Source organism: Symphalangus syndactylus, chromosome 24 (genome assembly GCF_028878055.3).
Source record: "Symphalangus syndactylus isolate Jambi chromosome 24, NHGRI_mSymSyn1-v2.1_pri, whole genome shotgun sequence".
Taxonomy (NCBI): Eukaryota; Metazoa; Chordata; class Mammalia; order Primates; family Hylobatidae; genus Symphalangus; species Symphalangus syndactylus.
Window position 1 is genome coordinate 58,564,855 of NC_072446.2, and position 23,368 is coordinate 58,588,222.

Below are 23,368 nucleotides of genomic sequence, written 5' to 3' on the forward strand. Positions count from 1 at the left end.
ACTTACTATAAAGATAGTTCTAGGCTGGGGACCACTTTGATATTAAGGGCATGGCAGAGGAGCCTGGAATTTGAGTCCCAAGAAGGAGCCTCACTGGCAGAACAGCAAGGGCTGGTGTGTTCCTGTCTGTGTGAATCTTCCACGGCAGCTGTCATATCTGTTTCTCCCAGGAGCCCCACGCTCATGGGGAAGGCCTTAGTGACTAAGACCAAGGGAGGGAAAATGACAGCGAGGCCGAGAAGGGGAAACTAGAACACAGGCCACCGATTGTCCAGGCTAAAGGTCTTATTTGAGAGTGAGTGGTGTGCATTCATGATAGATGGTGCAAGGGAGAGATGGAGGGAAACTGAAAGACATATTCCATGTACCTTGGAAAGCCAAAAGACAGGTGGGAGTAGGGACAAACACACAAACTTGTGTTAAGAATCACACATTTTCCTAGAAGCCTTGGACACTGGGGTGTGCCTGGGGGTCACAGGCCATGCTGGCTTTGGAGCATCAACGCCACCACACAGTTGTCCTGCTTGGGGGCAGGAGCGTGGGTTTTATGTATTCTTATTTCAGCCAGGTTTCCATAGCTCCTGAGGGTCATTCTTCAGAGACACGGGCAGAAGACCACAGTTAGCAGCCAATGCCCACAGCAGCTGGGGTGGTGCATAGCCCAGTGAAGGGGACCTGAATGAGAGGCACTGTCACCATCTACCGAAACCCCCTTAGCCATGGTGTGCCTGAAGGTCATCTCAGGTTTGGTCCAATCTATATTTCTCTCCTTCCATCATAAGAGATCATCCCAGCACTAGAACAATTCTTTTCATGTTGGCTGGGGAATCTGGCTTTTTTAGCACCACGGAGAGACTGCCAGCTAGAAAAACTCCCCGATCCTGCCCTGCCATGTGAACTGCTTCCTGCACAGGAGCTGGGTCCCCTAAGAGAGGAGACATGTGGCTGGACTCTTCTGAGAATGTTAAGTTACTATGAAATTAAATTAAAAGCATGCTGTGAATTCCAGAGGCAGCGAACTTGGTAGAGAAAGAACACCATTCTCCCCTCACAGGTCAGGTTTTTGGCTGGCATTGTGGCACTGGGAGAGCCTAGGAACGGTATTTTCCAGATGTTTCTTATTTCTCTCTTTTTTTGCTCACTCGTGTTTTCTGATTTTCTTACAGTGACCATGTATTGCTTTTATGAGAAGAAAAGGAATAAAACTTCTTATTTTAAAGCAAAAAGGAGATATATGCTCAGGAATTGTCAATTTATAAGAAGGTTAAATAGGAAGAGGTTGGTGGTGGAACAAAAAGAGGCTCTGCAGAAATATCTTAAATAGTCACAGGGTGTTAGTTTCCAGGCCATGATCTGCAGCTCATTTGCTGCAGAAAATGAAGCATGTTTTCTGGAGGTTTAAGAGTTCTTAGGTCGGGCGCGGTGGCTCACGCCTGTAATCCCAGCACTTTGGGAGGCCAAGGCGGGTGGATCATGAGGTCAGGAGTTCAAGACCAGCCTGATCAACATGGAGAAACCGTGTCTCTATTAAAAATACAAAAATTAGTCAGGCATGATAGTGTGTACCTGTAATCCCAGCTACTCAGGAGGTTGAGGCAGGAGAATCGCTTGAACGTGGGAGGCGGAGGTTGCAGTGAGCTGAGATCATGCTACTGCACTCCAGCCTGGGCAACACAGCAAGACTCGATCTCAAAAAAAAAAAAAAAAAAAGAGTTCTTCTTTGACCTATTAGAGATAATATGTGCAAAAGCCTAGTGTTCAAGTCCTATAAAAGACAAACTTGGTGGTGTGGGGGTGGCTTGTATCTTTATTTTATTGCATATCGTTGCAAGTAAGTGTTTAAACTGCCTTGTGTCAAGAAATAGGTGTTGCTTCCCAGAAGGCCCTGGGGAATGCTTCTTGTGTTATGAATCTTCAACTGTATGATAAAGTTATGAAGCTGTGGCCTGGTGTGGTGACTCATGCCTGAAATCCCAACACTTTGGGAGGCCAAGGCAGGCGGATCACCTGAGGTCAGGAGTTCAACACCAGCCTGGCCAACATGGTGAAAGCCCGGCTCTACTAAAAATACAAAAATTAGCCGAGTGTGGCAGTGGGTGCCTGTAGTCCCAGCTACTCGGGAGGCTGAGGCAGGAGAATCGCTTGAACCTGGGCAGTGGAGGTTGCAGTGAGCCAAGATCGTGCCACTGCACTCCAGCCTGGGTGACAGAGCAAGACTCTGTCTCAAAAAAAAAAAAAGTTATAAAGCTGTGATTGTTTCCATAGAATAATCATAATAGTAACAGTGGCAGCCACTCTTTCTCAAGTGCCCAAGATGCCTGCTTTTGTGGCAGTCACATGAGGACATTCAGCGGGTGGCCACGGTGAGGTTTTCTCCTCCCCCTGTAGCAGAGTCAGGTGGGCATGAACTTGTGCAGGAAGCCTCTGCAGCTCGGGAGTGCTGGCCCACAGTCCCCCAGGTGGCACAGGGCCGAGCACACGCTGACCTCTCACTCCCGTGCTGCGTCCGGCATTGATACCAGGTTTTAACACTGATTTCCAAATTCACTTAAACTTCAGAGCTAGATCACATATTCTGGCACAGCCTTAAAGGAGCTCAGTGAACAGTCCCCTCAGAGTGCCCAGAGGGGCTAGGGGCAGCTGTGTTGGACAGGTCACTCCGAGCTGGCTGATGGGGCCGGCCTGGGCTGGCTCCACTCATTCCACACACAGCTGGTGCAGCTGGTCACAGCCAGGTGTATTTTCCCCTTTGATTGTAGCTGAGCATCCTTCACTGACTCTCTTGATAAAGCCTCTTTAGAAAATTGCTTTTCAAATTGACTCCATCTCTGGGAAGATTAATGCCGAGGAAACCCACAAACCTGACAATCACCACTCACTCTACCTTGGAAGCTGTTTCTGCGCAGCCCTGCACATTATGGAGAGCGGCGATTGCCACGGCAGTTGATTCCTCTACCCCACCGCTCCACGAGTGTGCTTCGTGGTCATAAGGGCCTCTTCTGCCAAGCGGCACAGCCAGCCCTGGGGCTGCTCTCCAAATCTCCCTGTGTAGCCTCTGCATTCTTCAACAAGTGTATTTGCCCTAGACCTAACTCATCTGCATCTGATAATAAGTTCCGGTGTGGGGGTGGACGAGGGACGGAGGGCAGTGAGAGGTGGCAGAGCCCTTCCAACCAAGGCAGAACCTCCTTCCCACGTTTGCCTTGCTGGCCCGCCGGTCCTATTGCCACCAGCCAGACATCACCCTTGTGTCCAGCTGATGCTGGCTGAATATTTTCATTCCCTTATTCATTTAAAAAATGTTTATCACCTGTCTATTAAATGCCTGGTACTATTGTAGGCACTAGGGGTACACCAGTGAATACGGCAGATGAGGGCCCAGTCCTTTGGGAGGGCCCAACTGAGTTAGTGCTGAAATATAGTGCTCTCCCATTTCTCTTCATTGAAAACACTGCATTGATCTTGCATAAAATTCCTGGATAGTTGTGAGATGTTGGGATGATCACGTCTCCAGACCTCAGATTCCTTACAGGGACTTGGAAAACATTATTTCCAGTGTTGCCTCTGGCCTTAAATTCCACATGTATGCAGATTATGATGGAATGCTAAGCATATTCAGAAACTGGGAGATAAACTGCCATTCATCTCAGCATACACCCTCATTCCCTCTCTCTCCTTCTCTCCTGTGGTGCTCCCCTCCTGCCCTCTCTCATAATCACATGGTGCTTGACGATCATTAGAGGTCTGTCCTGCTTATCCAGTGCAATCTCAGAAAATAAAGCCTGGCATTGACACGTAGCTTGACTAAGAGGGCCACAGTGTATTCCAAGCTAACTCTTCCCCTAAATACTGCAATGGTGCCGCCTTTTTGTTAATTGTAAATATTGCTTATATGCAACTAAATGTAGATATTGTGCCAGTTGCACTGCCTGTGGGGGACATTCCAGCCCCCAGCCACTGTTTGCAGAGTGTCTGTAAAGGAACAGACATTGTAAGTCTTTCTACTTTTGCAATAAGGGAATGCGCTACCAGGCCCCAGGGCCTTGTGGAATGGATAAGGACATTGGAGTTAAGGCCATTTGCTTTATTTGTCTGACCCTGTTTTCTCACCTAAATTAAGACTGGGGATGCCAACCTCCTGTAATTAAATGAGATAGTGGAAGTAAAGTGCTATCCCAGTGACTTTCCGAGAGAAGTTCTTAGCAGCAGTTCTTACTAGCACCCTCCCAAGGCCGCCTTTAGGCTTCTAGGATGCTGCAATTGGATGTCATGCTGGCAGAAGGCATGAGGCTATAAAATGGACCAGTAAGCCTTTCTTGCAGTCTCATCTTCTTGACACCCCTTCATAGAGTTTATGTTATTACATCTCCACTTCCCATTCGGTTTGCACAATTCAGCATCCCTCCTGCTAAGATGTAACTACCAGATGTGCCTTAGACATGGCTGTCCAAGATGGTAGCCACTAGCCACATGTTGCTATTTAAATTTAAATTAATTAGAATGAAATAAAATGAAAACTTTTGTTTCTTAATCACAGTCATCCACTTTCTTTCTAGCACTCAGTAGCCACAAGCTATTGTATTGGACCGTGCAGAACATTGTCGCCACTGCAGAAAGTCACTGCACTTCCAAATTTCTCAAGAAATTATTCTGAACTCTAACAAGGGAAACACTTGTCAAGGTCCATTTAATGTTGACTTTGGGTAAAGTTAGTTATGATGAGTAAGGTTTAGCCTTAAATCCCCCATTTGGACAGTGGTTCCCAGTCTTGTCTCTTTGTTCATTCCCAAAAGACACTGTAGACCTTGGCATTGTAGACCAGTGACAGGGCCTCTGGAATGCCAGTGATGGGGTTTGGGAGATGGGAGCACCCACTAGGTGGGTGTTTCAGAATCCCCAGGGGAATGTTTACTGAAACTCCCTCCCCCAGCCAAGCCTCACCTTCTCCAGGGGGAGTCACTGAGATACCTGAGAGCCCACCGTGAGGGGTCAAAGTGACTGGGCTCAGATCCCAGTTTGGCTGCTTAGTAGCTGGATGACATTTGGCATGCCCTTGACCTTTCCCAACCTTGTCTTATCAGTAATGGCACTGTGAGCTCACAGCAGGACTGCTCTCACATACGGCCTAATGTAGGACCTGTGTGCATGGGAGCTGATTAAGGTCAAGGTCATGTAGTGAAAACAGCCTGGGGTTTGGGTTTAGATGGGCTTTGCTTCAAGTCCTGCTCCGCCCTTTGTGACTCTGAGCACATTTTTTTTTTTTATCCTTTCTGGATCTCAGCTTCCTTGTGTATAAAAAGAAATAATGATAGGACACACCTCCTGGGCTTACAAGGATTAAATACAGTAATGCAAATGGGCCTAGCATATACCACATCTAGTCGGTGCTTCACCCTGACACACAGCATGGGACCAGTTTGTTGTTAAGGCTGCAACATATTCACTCCCGCTCCCACCTGGACTGTGTGAGTGTAAGGCACACCCTCAACAATAGGGTGGCTGTGAAGTCACCTATTATGTATGAAAGCACATAGCATGCAGTTGGCACTCAATAAAAGTGACTTCCAGTCTTCACTTACACTTACAGCCTCTGTGGCCTTGACTGTGTCAATCAACTTGTTTAGAGCTCAGAGAAGTCTGTCTTGCCAAGAGGAGGGATACGGGAGTGAACAGAGATGATGTGTGGACACAGCAGTTTGGAAAATGGTGAGGAACTGTGCAGAGTAGCTATTTTTATTATAGGACATTTATAACATCACTAGGGACTTGGGCAGCTCTGTGTTTTTAGATTATTATAGGGCTTGGGCTGAAGCTTTATTTTTTCCATGTGGTGCTGATTAGAGTGAGGCCTTCTTAAATCATGGACTGTTTCATGGAAAAAAATACTCAGCTTGGCAGTAATCCACTTGGTGCCACTTTCTAGGGGCTCAATGAGTAAACAATGAGGATGCTCACTCATGGGAAGATGCTTGTCCATGGGAGGATGCTGGCCTGTGGGAGGATGCTGACCTATGGTGGGCTGCCCATCTAAGAGAGGACACTGGCCGGTGGAGGATGCTCACCTATGGTGGGCTGCCCATTTACAGCAGGATGCTGGTCCATGGGAGGATGCTGACCTATGGTGGGCTGCCTGTCTACAGCAGGACGCTGGCCCATGGAGAGTGCTGACCTATGGTGGGCTGCCAATCTACAGGATGACACTGGCCCATGGGAGGATGCTCATCTATGGTGGGCTGCCCTTCTACGGGAGGACACTGGCCCGTGGGAGGGTGCTGACCTACGGTAGGCTGCCCGTCTACAGCAGGACGCTGGCCTGTGGGAGGATGTTGGCCTATGGCGGGCTGCCCATCTACAGCAGGATGCTGGCCCGTGGGAGGATGCTGGCCTGTGGTTGGCTGCCCGTCTACAGCAGGACGCTGGCCCGTGGGAGGATGATGGCCTATGGTGGGCTGCCTGTCTACGGCAGGATGCTGGCCTGTGGGAGGATGCTGACCTATGGTTGGCTGCCTGTCTACGGCAGGATGCTGGCCTGTGGGAGGATGCTCACCTATGGTGGGCTGCCCATCTACGGGAGGACACTGGCCCATGGGAGGATGCTCACCTATGGTAGGCTGCCTGTCTATGGCAGGCTGCTGGCCCATGGGAGAATGGGCATCCCAGGGCACAAGCTTGTCCATTGGAGGATATTTTAGGCTGAAAGGATACATGATTTTGAATTTGCATAAAAATCAGACAATTATTTCACCAAAAATTCTAGGAGATTACTATCTTTTTTATTTTACAGGTGTGAGCTAGAAGTGTTCACACCTAGTCATGAATGAGAAGGAGAGGCAACGTTACATTTATTAAGTGCCTACTGTGTGCCTGCTGTAGACTTGTGTGTTGCTAAAGTCTCCCAGCAGCATGCGGAGGAAAGATATTAGCTCCATTGTACTGGTGAGGAAAGAGAAAAAAGTCTCTTATTTTTAGGCCCATTAGTATAGAATTCAGGGGGTCTAACAATTTCAATGGAAAAAGCCCCACATCTTAATTTTCACTAGATTATAACAGAAACTTTTCTTCTCTTTCGATTACGAATGCAGGCCACAAAGCAGAGTGGCATTAGCTCCTCCTCAGACTTTATCATCAAAGAGCTGGCAGATTTTCATGTCCCACCACAGCCACTGCATGGATCTTGCAGCAGCAATTAGTCATCACTGCTGCTCTGAAATTATTGTGGCCATTAGACTTGCCACTAGGGCTTTTTACTTAATGTGCTGACAAGGGGACATATATTTCAGCATGAATTTGTTTTCTAATTGGTTTCAACATAATTGCTTTCCTTTGCAATCCCGTGTATTTTATCTAATGAATTTGGAAAACATTAGACTGAGATGGGGCCCATAGACGTCACCATGCTCTCAAAGGGAGAGGGGCACAAAGGTTGAGAATTGCTAAAGCAGAGGGTCAGAAATGTCAAAAGTAGTGTCTAAGTTGGTGAAGTCAAGATCAGAATTCAGGTCTGGGTAACTGAGTAGAAGAGATGCAGCGAGTCTAGGACCAATGAAGAGTGGCGAGGAGGATAAAGCCTGCGAGGGGTTGGACTCTGGCCAGGCTTGACGGTCCTCAGAAATCTGGACTGGCAGGGAATGAATTTTACCACCATTTAAATGACGTAAGCCACGGAGGTGTATTCTCAAGATAGAATGAGAATGAATGAGCTACAGCTACACACGGTGACCTGGACGAATCTCACAAGCCTCATGCTGAGAAAAAGAAACTGGACACAGTCCAGTCTGAAAACTGGTGAAACGAATCTACAGAGAAAGAAGCAAAAACAAAGGGTGCCTGTGGAGTGTGTGGACGAGCTGGAAGCAGGTATGAGGAATCTTCCTGGGTTGATGGAATGTCTCATCTCTTGATTCAGTGGTAGTTACCAGGGTGTATACATTTATCGACACTCGAATGATACACTTAAGTTCTGTGTATTTGATGATATGTAAATAATACCTCAGTGATAATAATAAAAATTACCATCTCCATTTTAGTAATGCATCAAGGAGGACAGAGAGAAATTAAGAAGTATCCTTACTGACCAATCCACTTGCCAAGGTGGGGCAGTTGGAAGGGAAGTGGGTGCAGTTGACTAACGCTGTGGTTTCTGTGTAGGGAACCCCTTACACAAATCCCTCCAAGTGGCAAAATCCACCTCGCTCAGAGGAAAATCAAGTCCTTAGATTGTCCCACAGGTAGAATGAATAAATAAATTGTGTTATAGTCATACACTGGAACACTCTTCAGCAATGAGTAAAAGCTATAAGTACACATTAAACATGATTGGATCTCACAAACATAACTCCAAGTGAAATAATCTAGTTGTAAAACAGGACATAGTGTATGATTCTAGTAAGTGTGGAACAGGCAAATTAAGCTATGGAGTTAGAAGTAAGAATATGGCTACGCTGGCATGGGGATGTTAATGGCAGTGGTCACGGGGGGCCTTTGGGAATGTTGGTCATGTTCTCCTTATTGAGCTGAGTGATGCTTATAGTGGTTGATTTGTGCCCTTAGAAATAATGGCATACATCACTGAAACAGTTAAGGCTCACAACCAAAAGCAGGGGTTCTGTGTTCTATGTAAATGGTGCCTCCTGGATTTATGCAAACCTGCAGCTTTGCTTGGAAGCTGGTTGTCCCTGAGTCAAATCCAGGCTGAGGATTGTGGCTCACACCTGTGATCCCAGTACTTTGGGAGGCCAGGGCAGAAGGATCACTTGAACCCAGGAGTTTGAGACCAGCTTGGACAACATAGTGAGGCTTTGTCTCTACAAAAAAATAAAAAAAAATTAGCCGGGTGTGGTGGTGCACGCCTGTGGCCCTAGCTACTTGGAAGTCTGAGGCAGGAGGATTATTGAGACCAGGAGTTCAAGGCTGCAGTGAGCTGTGATCATGCCACTGTACTCCAGCCTGGGTGACAAAGTGAGGCCTTGTCTCAAAAAAACAAACAAACAAAAAATATAGTTGACCCAAACATGAAGAGGGAATGTGATATTATGCCAATGCCATGGAGCCATCTCAGGGGCACTTTCCACATGCAGCAGATGGACCACTGCCCCCACTTACTCAGGGTCCTGTGCGGAGCCTCCCACACAGTGGAATCTCTCAGGCACGGTTTTCCAGTCTTTAGCCATTTTCACCATGGCGCCTGCATCAAGGACCCCGTAGCCAAAGAGGTGATTAAATTCCAGGCCAACCCCGTTGCGCCGCCACTGATGGACCTCGTCGTGGAGCTGGTTCCGTTTGGAGGTGAGCACAGTCAGATGCTGCATGTCCCGCCAGGTCAGACCCAGACTGGATACAGGAAGCAGAGAGCAAGAGGGCAAGGGCAAAAGGCAGGGTGAGAGAGGGAGAGAGGCACAACGATTAAGAGAAATATCACCCAGGACACAGACCTCTCATAAGATTTTGGAATCTCTGTGAACTCTCAAATTCAAGGGAGGGTGTCCATGCACTATTCAGAACCATTATATAAGTCAATTAAAGAAATATTCTTGCTTTTCTTGCTTAAATAAATTGATTTCAAAAGTCTATTCTAACACACACACCGGAATGGCTAAAATGAAAAAACCTGACAATGTTAAGTGTTGAAGATGTGGAGCAACTGGAACACATGTACTTTGTGGATGAGTGTACAAGTAAGTCCAACCAAACTGGAAAACTGTTTGGTTGTATCTTCTAAAGTTAAGCTTAAGCTATGGCCTGGAAATTCTTTTCTTAGGCATATACCTGACCAAATGTGTACATATTCACCAGACCTGTGCACAAGAATGCTCCTTGCCCCAAACTGTGAAACCCCTACATGCCATCCAAAAAACAGTGAGTAAACTAATTGAGGTGTAACTTACAGAATGTGGGGTACTATACAGGAGTGAGAATGAATGAACTCCAGGTACTCTGAACAATATGGAAAAATCTCACAAACACCATGTTGGCCTAAAGAAGCCAGGCAGAAAAGAGAACATAAAGTATGATTCCATCTGTTTAAAATATGAAAACAAGAATGACTAATCTATGCTGTTGGAGGTCGTATTAGTGGTCAGTCTCGTGGGGCAGTGACTGGAAGGGGATACAGGGAGCTTCTGAGTGCTGGTCTTGCTGTCCCTTCATCTGGGAACTGGCACGTGGGTGTGTTCCATTTTTGAAAAGGAGGGTACCAGTTCTTCAAGGGTAGAGAAATTATATTCAGCATATTTATATCCTTAGTGTCCAGGATGGTCCTTGGCACATTGTTTGTTCAGTGAATAAACTAGTCTTCTCGTAAATGTTATTGTTTTTGGAAATTAGTGTCTATTACTACTCATTGTCTATGCTTTTCAAATTGCAAATCAAGATTTGTTTTTGGGCCAGGTTATCGCACAGGTTGTCTATCTGGACTGCACATGAACATTTTCTCCTAGGGGCATTGAAAATCTCACGGCTAGGGCCTCACCCCAAACCAAGTAAATTAGAATCTCTGGGAGTGAGACCCAGGCATTGGAAACTGTTAAAACTTCTCAGACCATTCCAACAGGCAGCCAATGTTGAGAACCAGTGATTTAATGGTTGGTGTTATTATTTTAAAAAATGAATGGAACAAAATAGAAAAGAATAGCAGTGTGCACTGCACATAGTACAGGAAGCTATTTTTTCATGAAATAGTTGGAGGGTAGGTGTCTGTGTGTGCTGACCTGCAGTGCAAAATTTATTACTCACTGAGGGTTCTGGTCAAAAAGTTGGCAAAACCTTGCACTACAGTTCTCTTCAGAAGTCAAACAATTCAAAGGACCAGGAGCAACATAACTTATTTGATAAAATTTTAACATATGCAAAGTTCATTGGTTGGAAGATCTGAATCAGAACCAAGAGTTCAAATGATCCATGTGCTCTTGAATGCAGACCTTCTTCTATTAAGAAGCAAGTTCCACACTTGGACACAGGGAGGGGAACATCACACACCGGGGCCTGCCGTGGGGTGGGGGAATGGGGGAGGGATAGCATTAGGAGAAATACCTCATGTAAATGATGAGTTATTGGGTGCAGCAGACCAACCTGGCACATGTATACATATGTAACAAACCTGCACATTGTGCACATGTACCCTAGAACTTAAAAGTATAAATAAAAAAAAGAAGAAAAAAGAAAAGAAGCAAGTTCCAAGGAAGGTCAATGCTTATTTGAGGAGATTCAGAACATGTCTTGGACATATGGTGTAAAATGATGTAAATGGTGTAAAATGGTGTAAATGATGTAAAATGGTGTAAAAGTTCCTTAAATTGATTATGGCTAAAAACTGAGTGTTTTGCTGGAAGGGGATTCTGAGTTTACTAATCTCAGAAGTGTTGACAAACGAGGAACTAAATGACCAGAGGGCTGGCTAGCACGTTTCTCGTTTCTCGTCTTTGCCGTAAAAGTGTGCTGTACTTCTGATGCCTGGAGAAGGGCTCCCTTAAATGTTTCTCTACAGATTTATTCTCATGGGGTGCATTTTAGAAAGAGAGAGAGAGAGTGAGAGAGAGAGAAATAATGTTTCAGAACAAGGAACTTTTCACTTTTGAGATAAATCAGAGCATAGTCCACTCCCCAGTGTAATTGAGTCTGTGACACTGTTTGACCTGCTATTTGCATATGTCTGAGGAGTAAAGCCAGGTTCCTTCTAGTATCCCTTCTGAACAATTTAGGAATTGACAGACTACAATATTCTGTAAAGTAGGTATTTATTTCATCAACCTGCTTTAATTGTACCATAGCAGCCCAAGAATTACAGGTGATAGTTATTAAATAATTAAAAAATAAATTTATGGAGTATCTGCAATATACACGTCACTGTTATGGAGACTGTAGGACAAGAAATGTGACATGTTCTTCCCTGTTCTCAAATGTTTTATATGAATTGGGAAAATAAGATGCAGATATATGAGAAGGTACTGCGCAATGAAGTGATTTTATGGATGTCTGTTGAGTGTCTACCACATTCAGGCATTGTGCTAACTCTGGGCATGTCGGATGGATGTCCCTGTCCCCACAAGCTGATAGCCTCGGGGGACAGAGGGACAACTCAGTATTGAAAATGTGAGGGCTGTCATGACAGGGGAAGCTCAGGATGCTGAGGCAGCCATCAGTGGAGCCCCCGTGTTATCCTAGTCAGGAGTTCTCACTGTGATCCTCAATCCCTCTGTGTCACGACCATTAGTGACATATGTGAATTTCCAACTCTGCTGAATCAGCATCTTGGAGGTTGTGGGCCTGAGAATTTGCATTGAACCCAAATGATTCTTCTGTACAGTGATGTTTGAGAACATTGGCAGTCTGGGACAGTGGTTCTCAACCTTGTCTGCACATTGGAATCATCTGGGGGTGGTTAAAAAAAATGATGTCCAGCCTCAGAGGTTTTGATTCCATGGATTCCTCAAAACATTCAGTATTTTCAGTATGCAGCAAACCTCGTTCAGGGGAGAGCTTCCTAACTTCCTGGACAGCACCAGTCGGGGTGGGGGCACTGGTGAAAAATACAACTTTCCAGGGGCTCCCCTGGAGATTCTGATTCTATGGATCTCCAGTGGGCTTAGGGTGTCTGTGTTTTTAACAAGCACTCCAGGATTCTGATCATCAGGAAATTTGAGAAACTTGGGTCCAGGGGTCAGCAAGGATCTCTTAGGAAGTGGCTGACCAGGAGACTGACTTTTTGTTTAATGTTTAATTTTTAATTTTGTGCGTACACAGTAGATGTATATATTTATGGGGCACATGAGATATTTGGATACAGGCATGCAATGCATAATAATCACATCAGGGTAAATGGGGTATCCATCACCTCAAGCATTTACCCTTTGTAGGAACCTGACTTCTAACAGAATGGATTGTTTTTCTCATGTGCAAGGCTGTTCCCTCACCATTCTCTTTCAGAGCATAGTACTTCTATTTACAGCATCAAGTTCCCCTGAACCCAATTAACATTTTCCTCCTAATGATCAAGGCAGCAAAAGTAATTTAAAGTCAGCACATGCATCTCTAGAGAAATTGAAAATGGAAATGTTTTAAAGATGATGCTGTAGTCTTAAGGTTGGAGGAATCACTTCTACTAACATCTGGTAAATTCTGAAAGTCAACAGGAGAATTTTAATCCCTTTACTTGTTGGATCCGATCTTTATCTGAACAATGTAAACTGTGTGACCTGGAGTAAGTTGTTTCACTTCCCTGGATCTTGTTCTCTTCATCCATAAGAGATGTTTGGAGTCGTGAAAGATCCAATCATTTTCTTTCATTTTTAAAATTCTGAGTCTATCCTCTAAATTTTGATAGGATTAAAAAATAATTTCAAAGGTTGGATTATTTCCAGTCTGAGAAAAATAATGCATTTGTGAGTCAAGCTGGCATTTTCTCCATAGCCTTTGTTTGCTCACCTCCTACGAACGTGAGAGAAAATTCAGTTTTCATGACTCCCTGGTGTAGTTGTGGTGTGGAAAATCTCATCTCAAAGAAAGTGAAACCTGATTTTGTGCGTCATGTTTGAGGAAGAGCTAACTCATTCACTGCAGCCCATTGCCATGGCAGAATGAGTGGTGGGCCCCACAGCCAAGACAGTGGCAGGGCCTTTCCTATGTTCCATAGAGAGCCCAGTGGAACAGGCAACCTAAAGCTTAAAGCCAACTGTGTGAACTTGGATAAGTTACTTCAACAATTCGAGCTCTAGCCTTTACATCTTTACAATGGGCATAAGGCCTTATAGGTATGTTGCAGGATGTAAATGTAAATTATGTATGTAAAGTACCTAGCACAGTGCTGGACACTGAATAAAAAGACTTTATTATTATTATTAATGATAACATATATCACATGTATCAGAAGTTAAAGTAAGTTAGATTACTATTTCCTAAGTATTGACCACAATATTTAAAAGTATGTAAATGAACGTTTTTCAGCTTTAAGGCATATTCAACCTTAAAAATCACCAGACATCCAATTAAAATATAAACTTCCCTATTTCAGAAGCAGAGCTAAAATATTCCAGGAAGTCATTTGAACCTGATTGATGATCTAACTTGCTACCTTTTGTTGATAAGACAACAGAGATCCAGAGATGAGTGATTGTCCACTTAGATGTCAGAAGACATTAGCAGTTGTCTTTCCCTCCATATCTATCTTTTCTCCTTCCTTATTAAGAAAACTTCAGTTTTATTCAGAACAGCAATGCATTCAGCCATAAAATTACATTTCCCAGCCTCCCTTGAAGTGTGTTGGTGGCCGCGTGACAGTTCTAGCCAATGAGAAATAAGCAGAAGCCACTAGGTGGGGCTCCTTGGAAAACCCCTTCAACATGGCTGACTCAGCTGGTTTCTTTCTTTCTTTTCTTTCTTTCTTTCTTTCTTTTTTTTATTTTTCGCTTTCTTTCTGTCTCTCCTTCTCTCTCTCTCTTTTATTTACTTATTTATTTTTTGCCCTTTGTGCTTCTCCTTTTCCTGCCTGAAATGTAAACATGATGGCTGGAGTTCCAGCACATCTAGAGAACATGGAAGTGGCAGAGCAAAGGAGCAGAAAGCTAGAAAGAGCTGGATTCCCTGATTCACAGTGGTACCCCAGTACCCTAAACCAGCCCTAGGTTCCTTATCTCTGTATTTTCTTTCACATGACAGAAAAATAAACCCTTGTCTGTGTTATTATTTGGATATTATTATTTGGATTTGTTGTTTCATGCAGAAACATTAAGTCTTGACTGAATACCAACACCTAATAGAGGCAGAAGCCAGCTACCCACACTCTGCACCCGGAGTCATACATTCACAGAGCTGTTGCCTTATTGATCATCCTCACACCCTAGTCCACAGATCAGCGACAGGTTGGCAGTTTAAGTATTCCCGGGGAACAGGCATTGAAAAGTCAGGTTCCTGGGCCACCCACCCGTAGGGATTTGTATTCTATGAGGCTTGGATGGGGCTTGGGAATGTATTTTTTAAAAAACTTTACCCAGTGTGCTCAATTTCACTAGCTATGAGGGAAATGCAAATTAAAACTACAATGTGACTCCACTGCACATCCATAAGAATGCTAAAATGTAGAAGACTAATAATACCACGTTTTGGCAAGGATGTGGAGCAACTGTAATTCTCATATACTGCTCAAGGTAGGGTCAATGGGTACACCCACTTCAGGAAACTATTTGATGGTATCTACTAGAATTGCACATATGTATATTAATGACCCAACATTTTGACTCCCTAGTAGACGCTCAACAGAAATGCATCTGTATGTTCACCAAAAGGCATGTACAAGAATGTTTTAACAATATCACTCATAGTAGCCCCAAATGGAAACAATCCAAATATCCATTTATACAATGGAGTGATATTCAACAATGAGAATGAATGACCTATAACTACATGCAGCAACATAGAGGAAACTCTTGCTCTGCTGAGCAACAGGGCACATAAATAGTCTGCTTCTTGATTTGGGTGCTGGTTACATGGGTCTGTTCATTTAGTTAAAATGTCATGGAGCCACACCTAATGAATTTCTTTGTAGACACTATACTTGTTAAAGAGTTTACATTAAAAATCCATCCCCTGGAAGATCAGTTTTGGAAACATTGTTCCAGTCCAGCATGTGGACCACTTTACTCCAGATGATTTTCTTGAGTCAAAAATAGATCTCCTTATGACATCTCCCCCTCGAGCATAGCTCACCCTCTAGGACCACAGAGAAAGCACCAGGTCATATGAGAGAAACCTAAATATTTGAAGGTGGCAGTCATCCCCCACTAAAATTCTTTGAAATTTCTCTGATATTGGTGATACTGGGAGATGGGAGCAATATTTCCTGTGACTCCAGTAGGCATTTTCAAGCATTAGGCAGAAGAGTGCATTATGATATTAAACTACAAAGTGACAGCTGGTTAGGAGAGAGATGGTTTTCTTTTTCTTCCCTACAGTCATGATGGGGGAAGTGTTATTCTCTCTCTTTCAAGGTCCTGATGGACATACATTTAGATAATTTGTTGTTATGCATGAGGACTTCCTGTAACCTTATCTCACGATAAGAGAGAGATGAGCTGTGGGACTGCTCTGTGGAGGCCCTATTCCTCATCCCTCTGGGCTCTCATTTGGAGTATCTCATCCTGACCAATGGTTTTCACTTTTGGCTATTGGAGCCGCTTTGCCTAAAGCTAGAGATGCCTTGGAGTTTAATTCTCCAGAGTAGCTCTTAGCCGATGACTGACTCATATAAGAATATGACCGTCCTGCTTCCTTGCCTGGAGGTAGGACAAACTCTGAGGCCTACTTTACACTCGGGATTAGACTGAGGCCAGAACGTTTGAAGTTGAACCTTTGCTTGGATCCTTCCCCATCCCTAACTTGCTTCCCCTACTCCCTTACTGTCATTCCTGGGATCCCTTCCTTAATAAATCACTTGCACCAAAATCTCATCTCAGGGTCTGCTTCCGACCTCAGAAAGTTGGTATTTTGAAGAATTTTAGGACGGGCTCCCGTGATGGACTTACCCACAAGCTGCCAGGTGTTATATTTTTTTCCTCCTTATGCGAGCAGAGAATATTAAGTTCATGATCATTGCTTCAAAACAAAGCATGCCTAAATGGTGACTGCATTCTTTTCTGTAGGGTATCTGGACGTATGTGCTAAAAGAATGGTGACTAATCAAGGCAGAGCCATGAATCTCTAGGAGTCCAGCAGCCTCACTCCTCCACTTTGATTTATTTAGGTCTTCCATTTGTGTGCCTATGGATCTAGGCATAGGTATAGGATTTTGTTTGTCAAAAATCCCAGAAGACTGTGTGTCAAGTCCTGACCTCTGAGGTTGAAAGGGCAACCGGAAACCCTTCTCGCTTTTGGAGCACTCCTGTTCCCTGGCCCTGCGCAACGCAGCTACAGGCAGCAGGCTCTGCTAATTGTCTCCTTGCAGATGCAGTGAGCAAAGCCGGCTCAGGCTCCAGGGCCCACTCAGACCCTGAGATGAACAGTTTTATCTTCAGGAAATGTACATTGGATATGAGTAAATTTTGGTTTCTGTGCCTGATAGGGCAGAGGTCTCTGTGCCTAATAGTTGAGCTTTGACCAGTGTCTTGGCATCATAAATTTTCTACCTGACTTTTGTTAGAAGAGTCAAAGTTTAGACTTGTCCAAAGAGAGGAGTCACTCTCAATTTGGGGTCTTATCTGTAAACGGAGGATAATTATGCCTTTTCTTGTGAAGGCAGAGGGTTGAACTAGGTAATCTGTTGAAGCCCCTTTCTATTCTAGGAACCAACTCCTGCCTCCTTTGCAAATCAGAACATGCACTGCATATGTGGAGAGAGACAAGCAGGGCTGCCTAGAGATTGATGCTGGGAGCCCTGGTTGCCTAGCAACTCTACTCTCCTTCCCCAGGAGACTGAATCCAACTTCTCACAAGTTGCTGGGAAGTGCATTCTCTGACAATTCCCTACACAGCCGGCACTTACACTCATACTATGTGTGTGGTGTCTGAAGCCCATGTGTTCATTCTGTGAACATAAGGCCAGTCTCAGGTATCATTAAAAGAATGCAGAGTAGCAGGTGGGCAGGTACCTCCACTGCTACTCAAATCCAAGATGTGTCCAGCAGTAGCAATATGTGGCCTCTCCATAGGATGGTGAGGGCATAGGAGATGGTCTCCTCTTACCTTTAGCTTGGAAGGTTTCCCAGGAAAGCCCATATCTTGGTCTACACTGCGTGACTTTGCCTATCTTGTTTCAGTGTTAAAAAGTGAATCCACTTCACAAATTAACAAATCTTGAGTGGGACCACCTTGTTTGCCACATGTTCTGAAACACCAGCTTGGCAATTTGATTTGTCTTCAAGTAGCTGATTGTGAATATCATTGGAGTAGAAGAGCCCAGGGATACACAGAGGATAGAGGGGTAAACTTGATGAAGAAAGAAATATCTCTATGCCCTCACGGGGTATCTGAGTAAGTTGCTGATATGTGCTGCTGGGTGTTGTGTGCTCCCAGGAATGTGGTTTTATGGTGTGTGTGTGTGTGTGTGTGTGTATGCACACGCAGTGTGCTGGTGGGCACATGGGCCACTTAGAAATGCACAGCAGAGTTCACTGGCCCTGACTATTCATAGCCTCTCACGTCCACTTTTCCTTCCATGGACACCTGGCATGTGGGCAGAGAGACACGTGTTAGTCCACCCTGCAGAGCTGGCCCTGGACCCAGAGCTATGAACATACTTAGCCTCCAGAGCCAGTGCAAACACGCCAGCTGCCTCGGGGGCAGCTGCAGATGTCCCAGAATGCCTCAGAGTGCAGTTGCCGTACAAATCTGTGGTTGCCTGGAAGGGAAGATAATGAGTAATGAGTGAATAAATCACGCTATTTTGAACCCCCGCACAATGTGGAGCAGGGGATTATCTACTCCTTTTATTTATTTATTTATTTATTTATTGAGACAGCCTGACTCTGTTGCCCAGGCTGGAGTGCAGTGGCATGATCTCGGTTCGTGGCAACCTCCGCCTCTCAGGTTCAAGCAATTCTCCTGCCTCAGCCTCCCAAATAGCTGGGATTACAGGCACGTGCCACCATGCCCGGCTAATTTTTGTAATTTTAATAGACACAGGGTTTCGCCATGTTGACCAAGCTGGTCTCGAACTCCTGACCTCAGGTGATCCACCTGCCTCGGCCTTCCAAAGTGCTGGGATTACAGGCATGAGTCACTGCCCCCAGCCTACTCCTTTTATTTAACCTACGCTTTGTTCCCGAGAAGATTAAGATGAAACTAAGGATAAACTTGGCATCCACATGCCTCTCTTTTGCCCTAGGTTTTATCTGAGCTTCCTAGTAGCCCATGTAAAAGGGACACATAGTCAGTTATAGCTACAGTGTCCGCAAGATAAATGAGTTGTTCAAAGAAGCATATCTGTGGCTATTCCAGAGACTACAGAGAGATTTATTTCCTGAAACCTAAAAGGAAACATTATGAAGTGGAAAGTGATGTCAATATCCCCACCCTAGTTTTGTTGCATCGGGACTGGCCCTTGGAAAGGCCAAAGGCCACTTCATCAGCATTTCTTTTTCCCTCATGGGGGAAAGAAGGCATTCCCGAAGAGGAAAGAATCAACATGCTCAGCTAAAGTCTCTCTAGAAGGGCAGGCTAGTAAAACATGTTTCTCTACATCCAAAATCCATGGAGAGATTCTGAGACGTGTTGAGTCAAGGCAACCCAATATGTGGGTATCACCCCCACAACTCTTATTTAGAGGGGAGACTGGTAAACAGATTTTTAAAGGACTTTCACAAAGTGAAAAACCTCATTTTCAATGTTTGTGAGAGCCAAGGTGTTCATTAAAATCATGTATAAACGACAGGAATTCTTCCTCTGTCTGTAGGATCCTCAGGAAAGCCTATTATTTTGAGGAAGAAATTACCAGGGAGGTTTAAAGGCATCTATTGAGCAAAATTATAGTACTCAGAGGAAACTCCAGGCCTTTAGCCAGCCCAAGAAGAAAGAGTCATAAATACGGGTTGAGGATGAAGTTACACCACTGAGAGGCCTTTGGGGTAGGGAGTGGAGCTTTCAGGCATGAGAGTGAAGTGTCACCTCACCTGTCCCTGTCTGCTCTGCCCTTCTCCCTTTCTGTCCATACAGCTTACAGGATAAGAGGGGTCAAAGCCCCCTTCTGTTTGGGAGGAGCTGGCACATTCTTCATCCTCCCCAAGACCAAGGGGGAATGCAGGAGGGCTCATGGGAAGGACAGGCTTTTAAAGTCTGCGTCCCTTCCAGGTAAAGGGCTTCTCCTGGCTCACACAGGGGCATGGCCATCTTGCCAAGTTGGAATCCCATGTGGGAGCATGGGATCGAAACACTGGATGGTGCTAATGATTTTGTCCTGAGCTCTTGTCCTCCTCTCTCGAGACGCCTCCGTGGAGATGGGTGCAGCCAGTCAGGATATAACTCATGTATGACTACTGAACCACCTACTAAATCCTGGTTTGGAGGTGTGAGAAAAGGCTGATCTGTGAGCAAAATCTCCAGAGAGGAAAAGATCCAAAAAGGCTTATTATGCTTTACAGATTACGTATTTCCCAGGGGCTTGGAAAATTCACCGTTATACCTAGTTGCCAAGAAAGGAAGATTTTTTTTTCTTTGCTCAGAAAAGAGCAACAAACAATAAATCTATGATTATTAATCTTTTTTGTTCTAAAAATCATGGCTCCATTTTAAAATATGATGAAAATCACAACCCTTTCCCTGAGAAAATAACAGATGTGTGTGCAATTTTAGGGGGTTTATGGATCCAGGAAAGTCCATCCGTGAATGTTGTTTTTCAGATTGCTATAAATAAACAAATGGGTTCTTGTTTCGGACAGGGTTACAGTGATGCCTTGGTTCTTACAATGAGTTAGTTATTCTTGTAAGTGATGGAATGGGGCAACTGATTGGTAAACTAGACTTCATCATTACTTGTAAGCCAGAAACACTAAACAAGAAAATCTATGGAAAATGATCCAGAAAGGAGTCCTCACTGATCATGCTACTAGCTCGCAGATGGGAGGTCTGTGCTTTGTTAGAAAGCAGGGCTGGGCATAGAGAAAAGGGGTCTTCCCCTCAGAGCCTTAGTTCAGGCTCTGAGGGAGGGGACAGGAGGGGAACAAGCCAGTGTCCCAGCATCCCACCCTGACACAGAGGTGCAGTGGCCCTCAGGAAACAAGGACAGAAGGGGACGCGCTCACCACACCGGCCTCGGGGTTCCTTTTCCTCCCGTTGCTGAAGGTGGAAGCCAAGGTGGAAGAGCAGCTCTCGTCGTACAGGGCGGTCCTGCCATCGTTGATGGCTGAGTTGATGGAGATGGTCCACATGCTGGAGGCGTAGCCGTCGCAGTTGCAGTCGTCATAGCTGCCGCCGTCCCCGGAGGCCCACACGTAGATGCTGCCTTTGCCGCCGCGGCCCTGGGGAGAGCGGGGGAGACGCTGCTGCTACCCACAGCCTGGGCTGCGAGGGGTCAGGAGAGGTCTCCAGCCCAGGGGTTGGGCTTCTTCAGCGGTTGAACCTAAAGACTGGGTGTACTTTTTAAACTGGGTTGGACACCATATCCTTCTGGCAGGGCATCGTGGGAAACTTTTTTTTCCAGGAAGAAGTCAATCTAAAAAGTCAACTGAATTTACAATTTAAGCTGGGGATAATGAGGTAAGAAAAGTGGGAAGAATTGTCTTAAAATTTACAAATAAACTGCTTTTTAAAAAAGCTATAAAGGTGGTACATGCTGACGATGAAAAGTCTAACTGTATGGAAAGGAAAATTAAAAAAAACTCTCTAGAGGTAATTATTATCTCATTCTTACATCTCCTTATGTATCAGACATTTTTCAGTGAAAATGCAAGTATATGGACATATAATTTTTCTTAGCTACATAAGCTATACAAAACATTTATAGAAGATATATACCTTTTATTTTATATAGCTATATATCAATATATAAATTTAAATATGATATGTAGACATTATAAAGCATACATTTACTCCACAATATATAAAAATCTTATGTGTGTGTGTGCATATGTATATATTTTTTCTTTTTTATTCAATTGGATACTAGAATCCTTTTAAACACATAATATATGACATTTTACTTGCACAAGCCAACTCCAAATGTAGGAGGAAAGTCTAATATGATCAAGTAAAACACACAGTGAATAAAACCTTAAACACACAGTAGTATGCCCAGTATTATTGCCACATGCTAATTAGTTTAAATGGCAAACTTTGCATAAGTCCCTACAGTTAGCATGGCTCTTCTCCTCAAACCATATTCTTAGAGGTTCTTAAAAATCCTTTTCCTTGTCTTCTGAGTATTTTCCTCTCTACCTAAACAACCCAGGATTGGACCATTAGTTTCTTGCTTCCCACTTTCTTACCCCAAGGCAATGGGGCTTGGGGCTGCTAAGTGTTCACCTGTGGGCTGGGAGGGTGGATAGGAGTGCAGCCATGCAGTGCGGGAGGCAAGGGGCAGGTGCACCCTCCAGCCACTCCACAGCCTGGCCCAGGGTGGCTTGGTTACCCTCTAGAGGGAGAAGACAGAGAGATTATCAGGGAAAGTCTCTCCCTGTGTGGTCACCAGATGTCCATGGTCCTTACGCTTGAAACTGACACAGAACCAGTGGTTTAAGGGTGGAGAAGCCAGAAGGAAGAGAGATGACTGGATTACCTCCAAGCTCTCTCTGCCCCCTGACAATCAGACGTGACATTTTCAATTGCTTCTAACAGCACTGGGAATTAATTAGCCTGTGATTGATTGAATCGACAAGTGAACAAATATTTATTCAACCACTAGCTGGGAACTATTCTCAGCATCTTGGTAAATCTATGCTGGAAAACTCCAACCGAAACAAGGAACTGCTCTCAGAAACCAGGACAGCGAGGGAAATAGATGATCCCTACAGTTGGTGTGGAGGATCACACTCTCAAACAGACTCAGATTTGGGCTCGGTATCAAGAAATAGCAGAAGTGCGGCCAGGCGCGGTGGTTCACGCCTGTAATCCCAGAACTTTGGGAGGCTTGAGGTGGGTGAATCACCTGGGGTCGGGAGTTCGAGACCAGCCTGGCCAACATGGTGAAACCCTGTCTCTACTAAAGATACAAAAATTAACTGGGCGTGGTGATGCATGTCTGTAATCCCAGCTATTCGGGAGGTGCAGTGAGCCGAGATTGCGCCACTGCACTCCAGCCTGGGTGACAGAGCGAGACCCCATCTGAAAAAAAAAGCAAAGTGCAACTGATGTGTTTCACAATAAATGGGATTACTGCCCTTATAAAAGGGCTCCAGGGAAATAGCTAGGCCCCTTTTGGCCCTTCCACCGTGGGAAGACCTAGTGTTTGTCCCCTCTACGAGATACAGCAACAAGGCACCATCTTGGAAGCAGAGAGTGAGCCTTCGCAAGACACTGAACCTGCCAGTGCCTTGATCTTGGGCACCTGCTTAAGGCTTGATCCATTTCTGCCTCTCAGCTTCAGCTGAACAGGAGCTAGGCAGAAATCGAGACAGAACAACTATGGCTCACAGCTAAACCATAACCCGTTAGAGGAAGAAGTGCAGAAAACAAAGGTTGACTATCACAGCAAGCATTTCTATAGCACTTACTGCATGCCGGGGACTTGTTAAGTACTTTACATATTATCCTGTTCAGTCCGCACAACCACCCTACAGGCAGCCCCATTTGCACTGGCCACACAAAGGATAAAATACTTAGGAAGAAATTCAACAAACTTAAAAAAAAGAAAGCTAAGGAAGTGCTAAATAAGGCTTTGAAACTCTCTGAACTCTATGGAAGGAGGGACGAAGATGAAGATTTGATCCCATGGAAAGATATTGGCCATATTCTC

The 23,368-nt window shown here is 44.8% G+C and overlaps 1 protein-coding gene across 2 annotated transcripts in view; it reads right to left on the reverse strand.

Moving 5' to 3' along the window:
* PCSK2 (proprotein convertase subtilisin/kexin type 2) overlaps nt 1-23,368 on the reverse strand; it is a 272,443-nt gene that overhangs the window by 15,879 nt on the left and 233,196 nt on the right. For both annotated transcript variants that reach the window (XM_055265069.2, XM_055265068.2), the window contains 3 exons: nt 20,721-20,936; nt 18,222-18,322; nt 9,103-9,330 (listed from right to left, as the gene is read on the reverse strand). In XM_055265069.2, the coding sequence (XP_055121044.1) occupies nt 9,103-9,330; nt 18,222-18,322; nt 20,721-20,936 (545 nt within the window). The remainder of the gene's footprint in view (nt 1-9,102; nt 9,331-18,221; nt 18,323-20,720; nt 20,937-23,368) is intronic.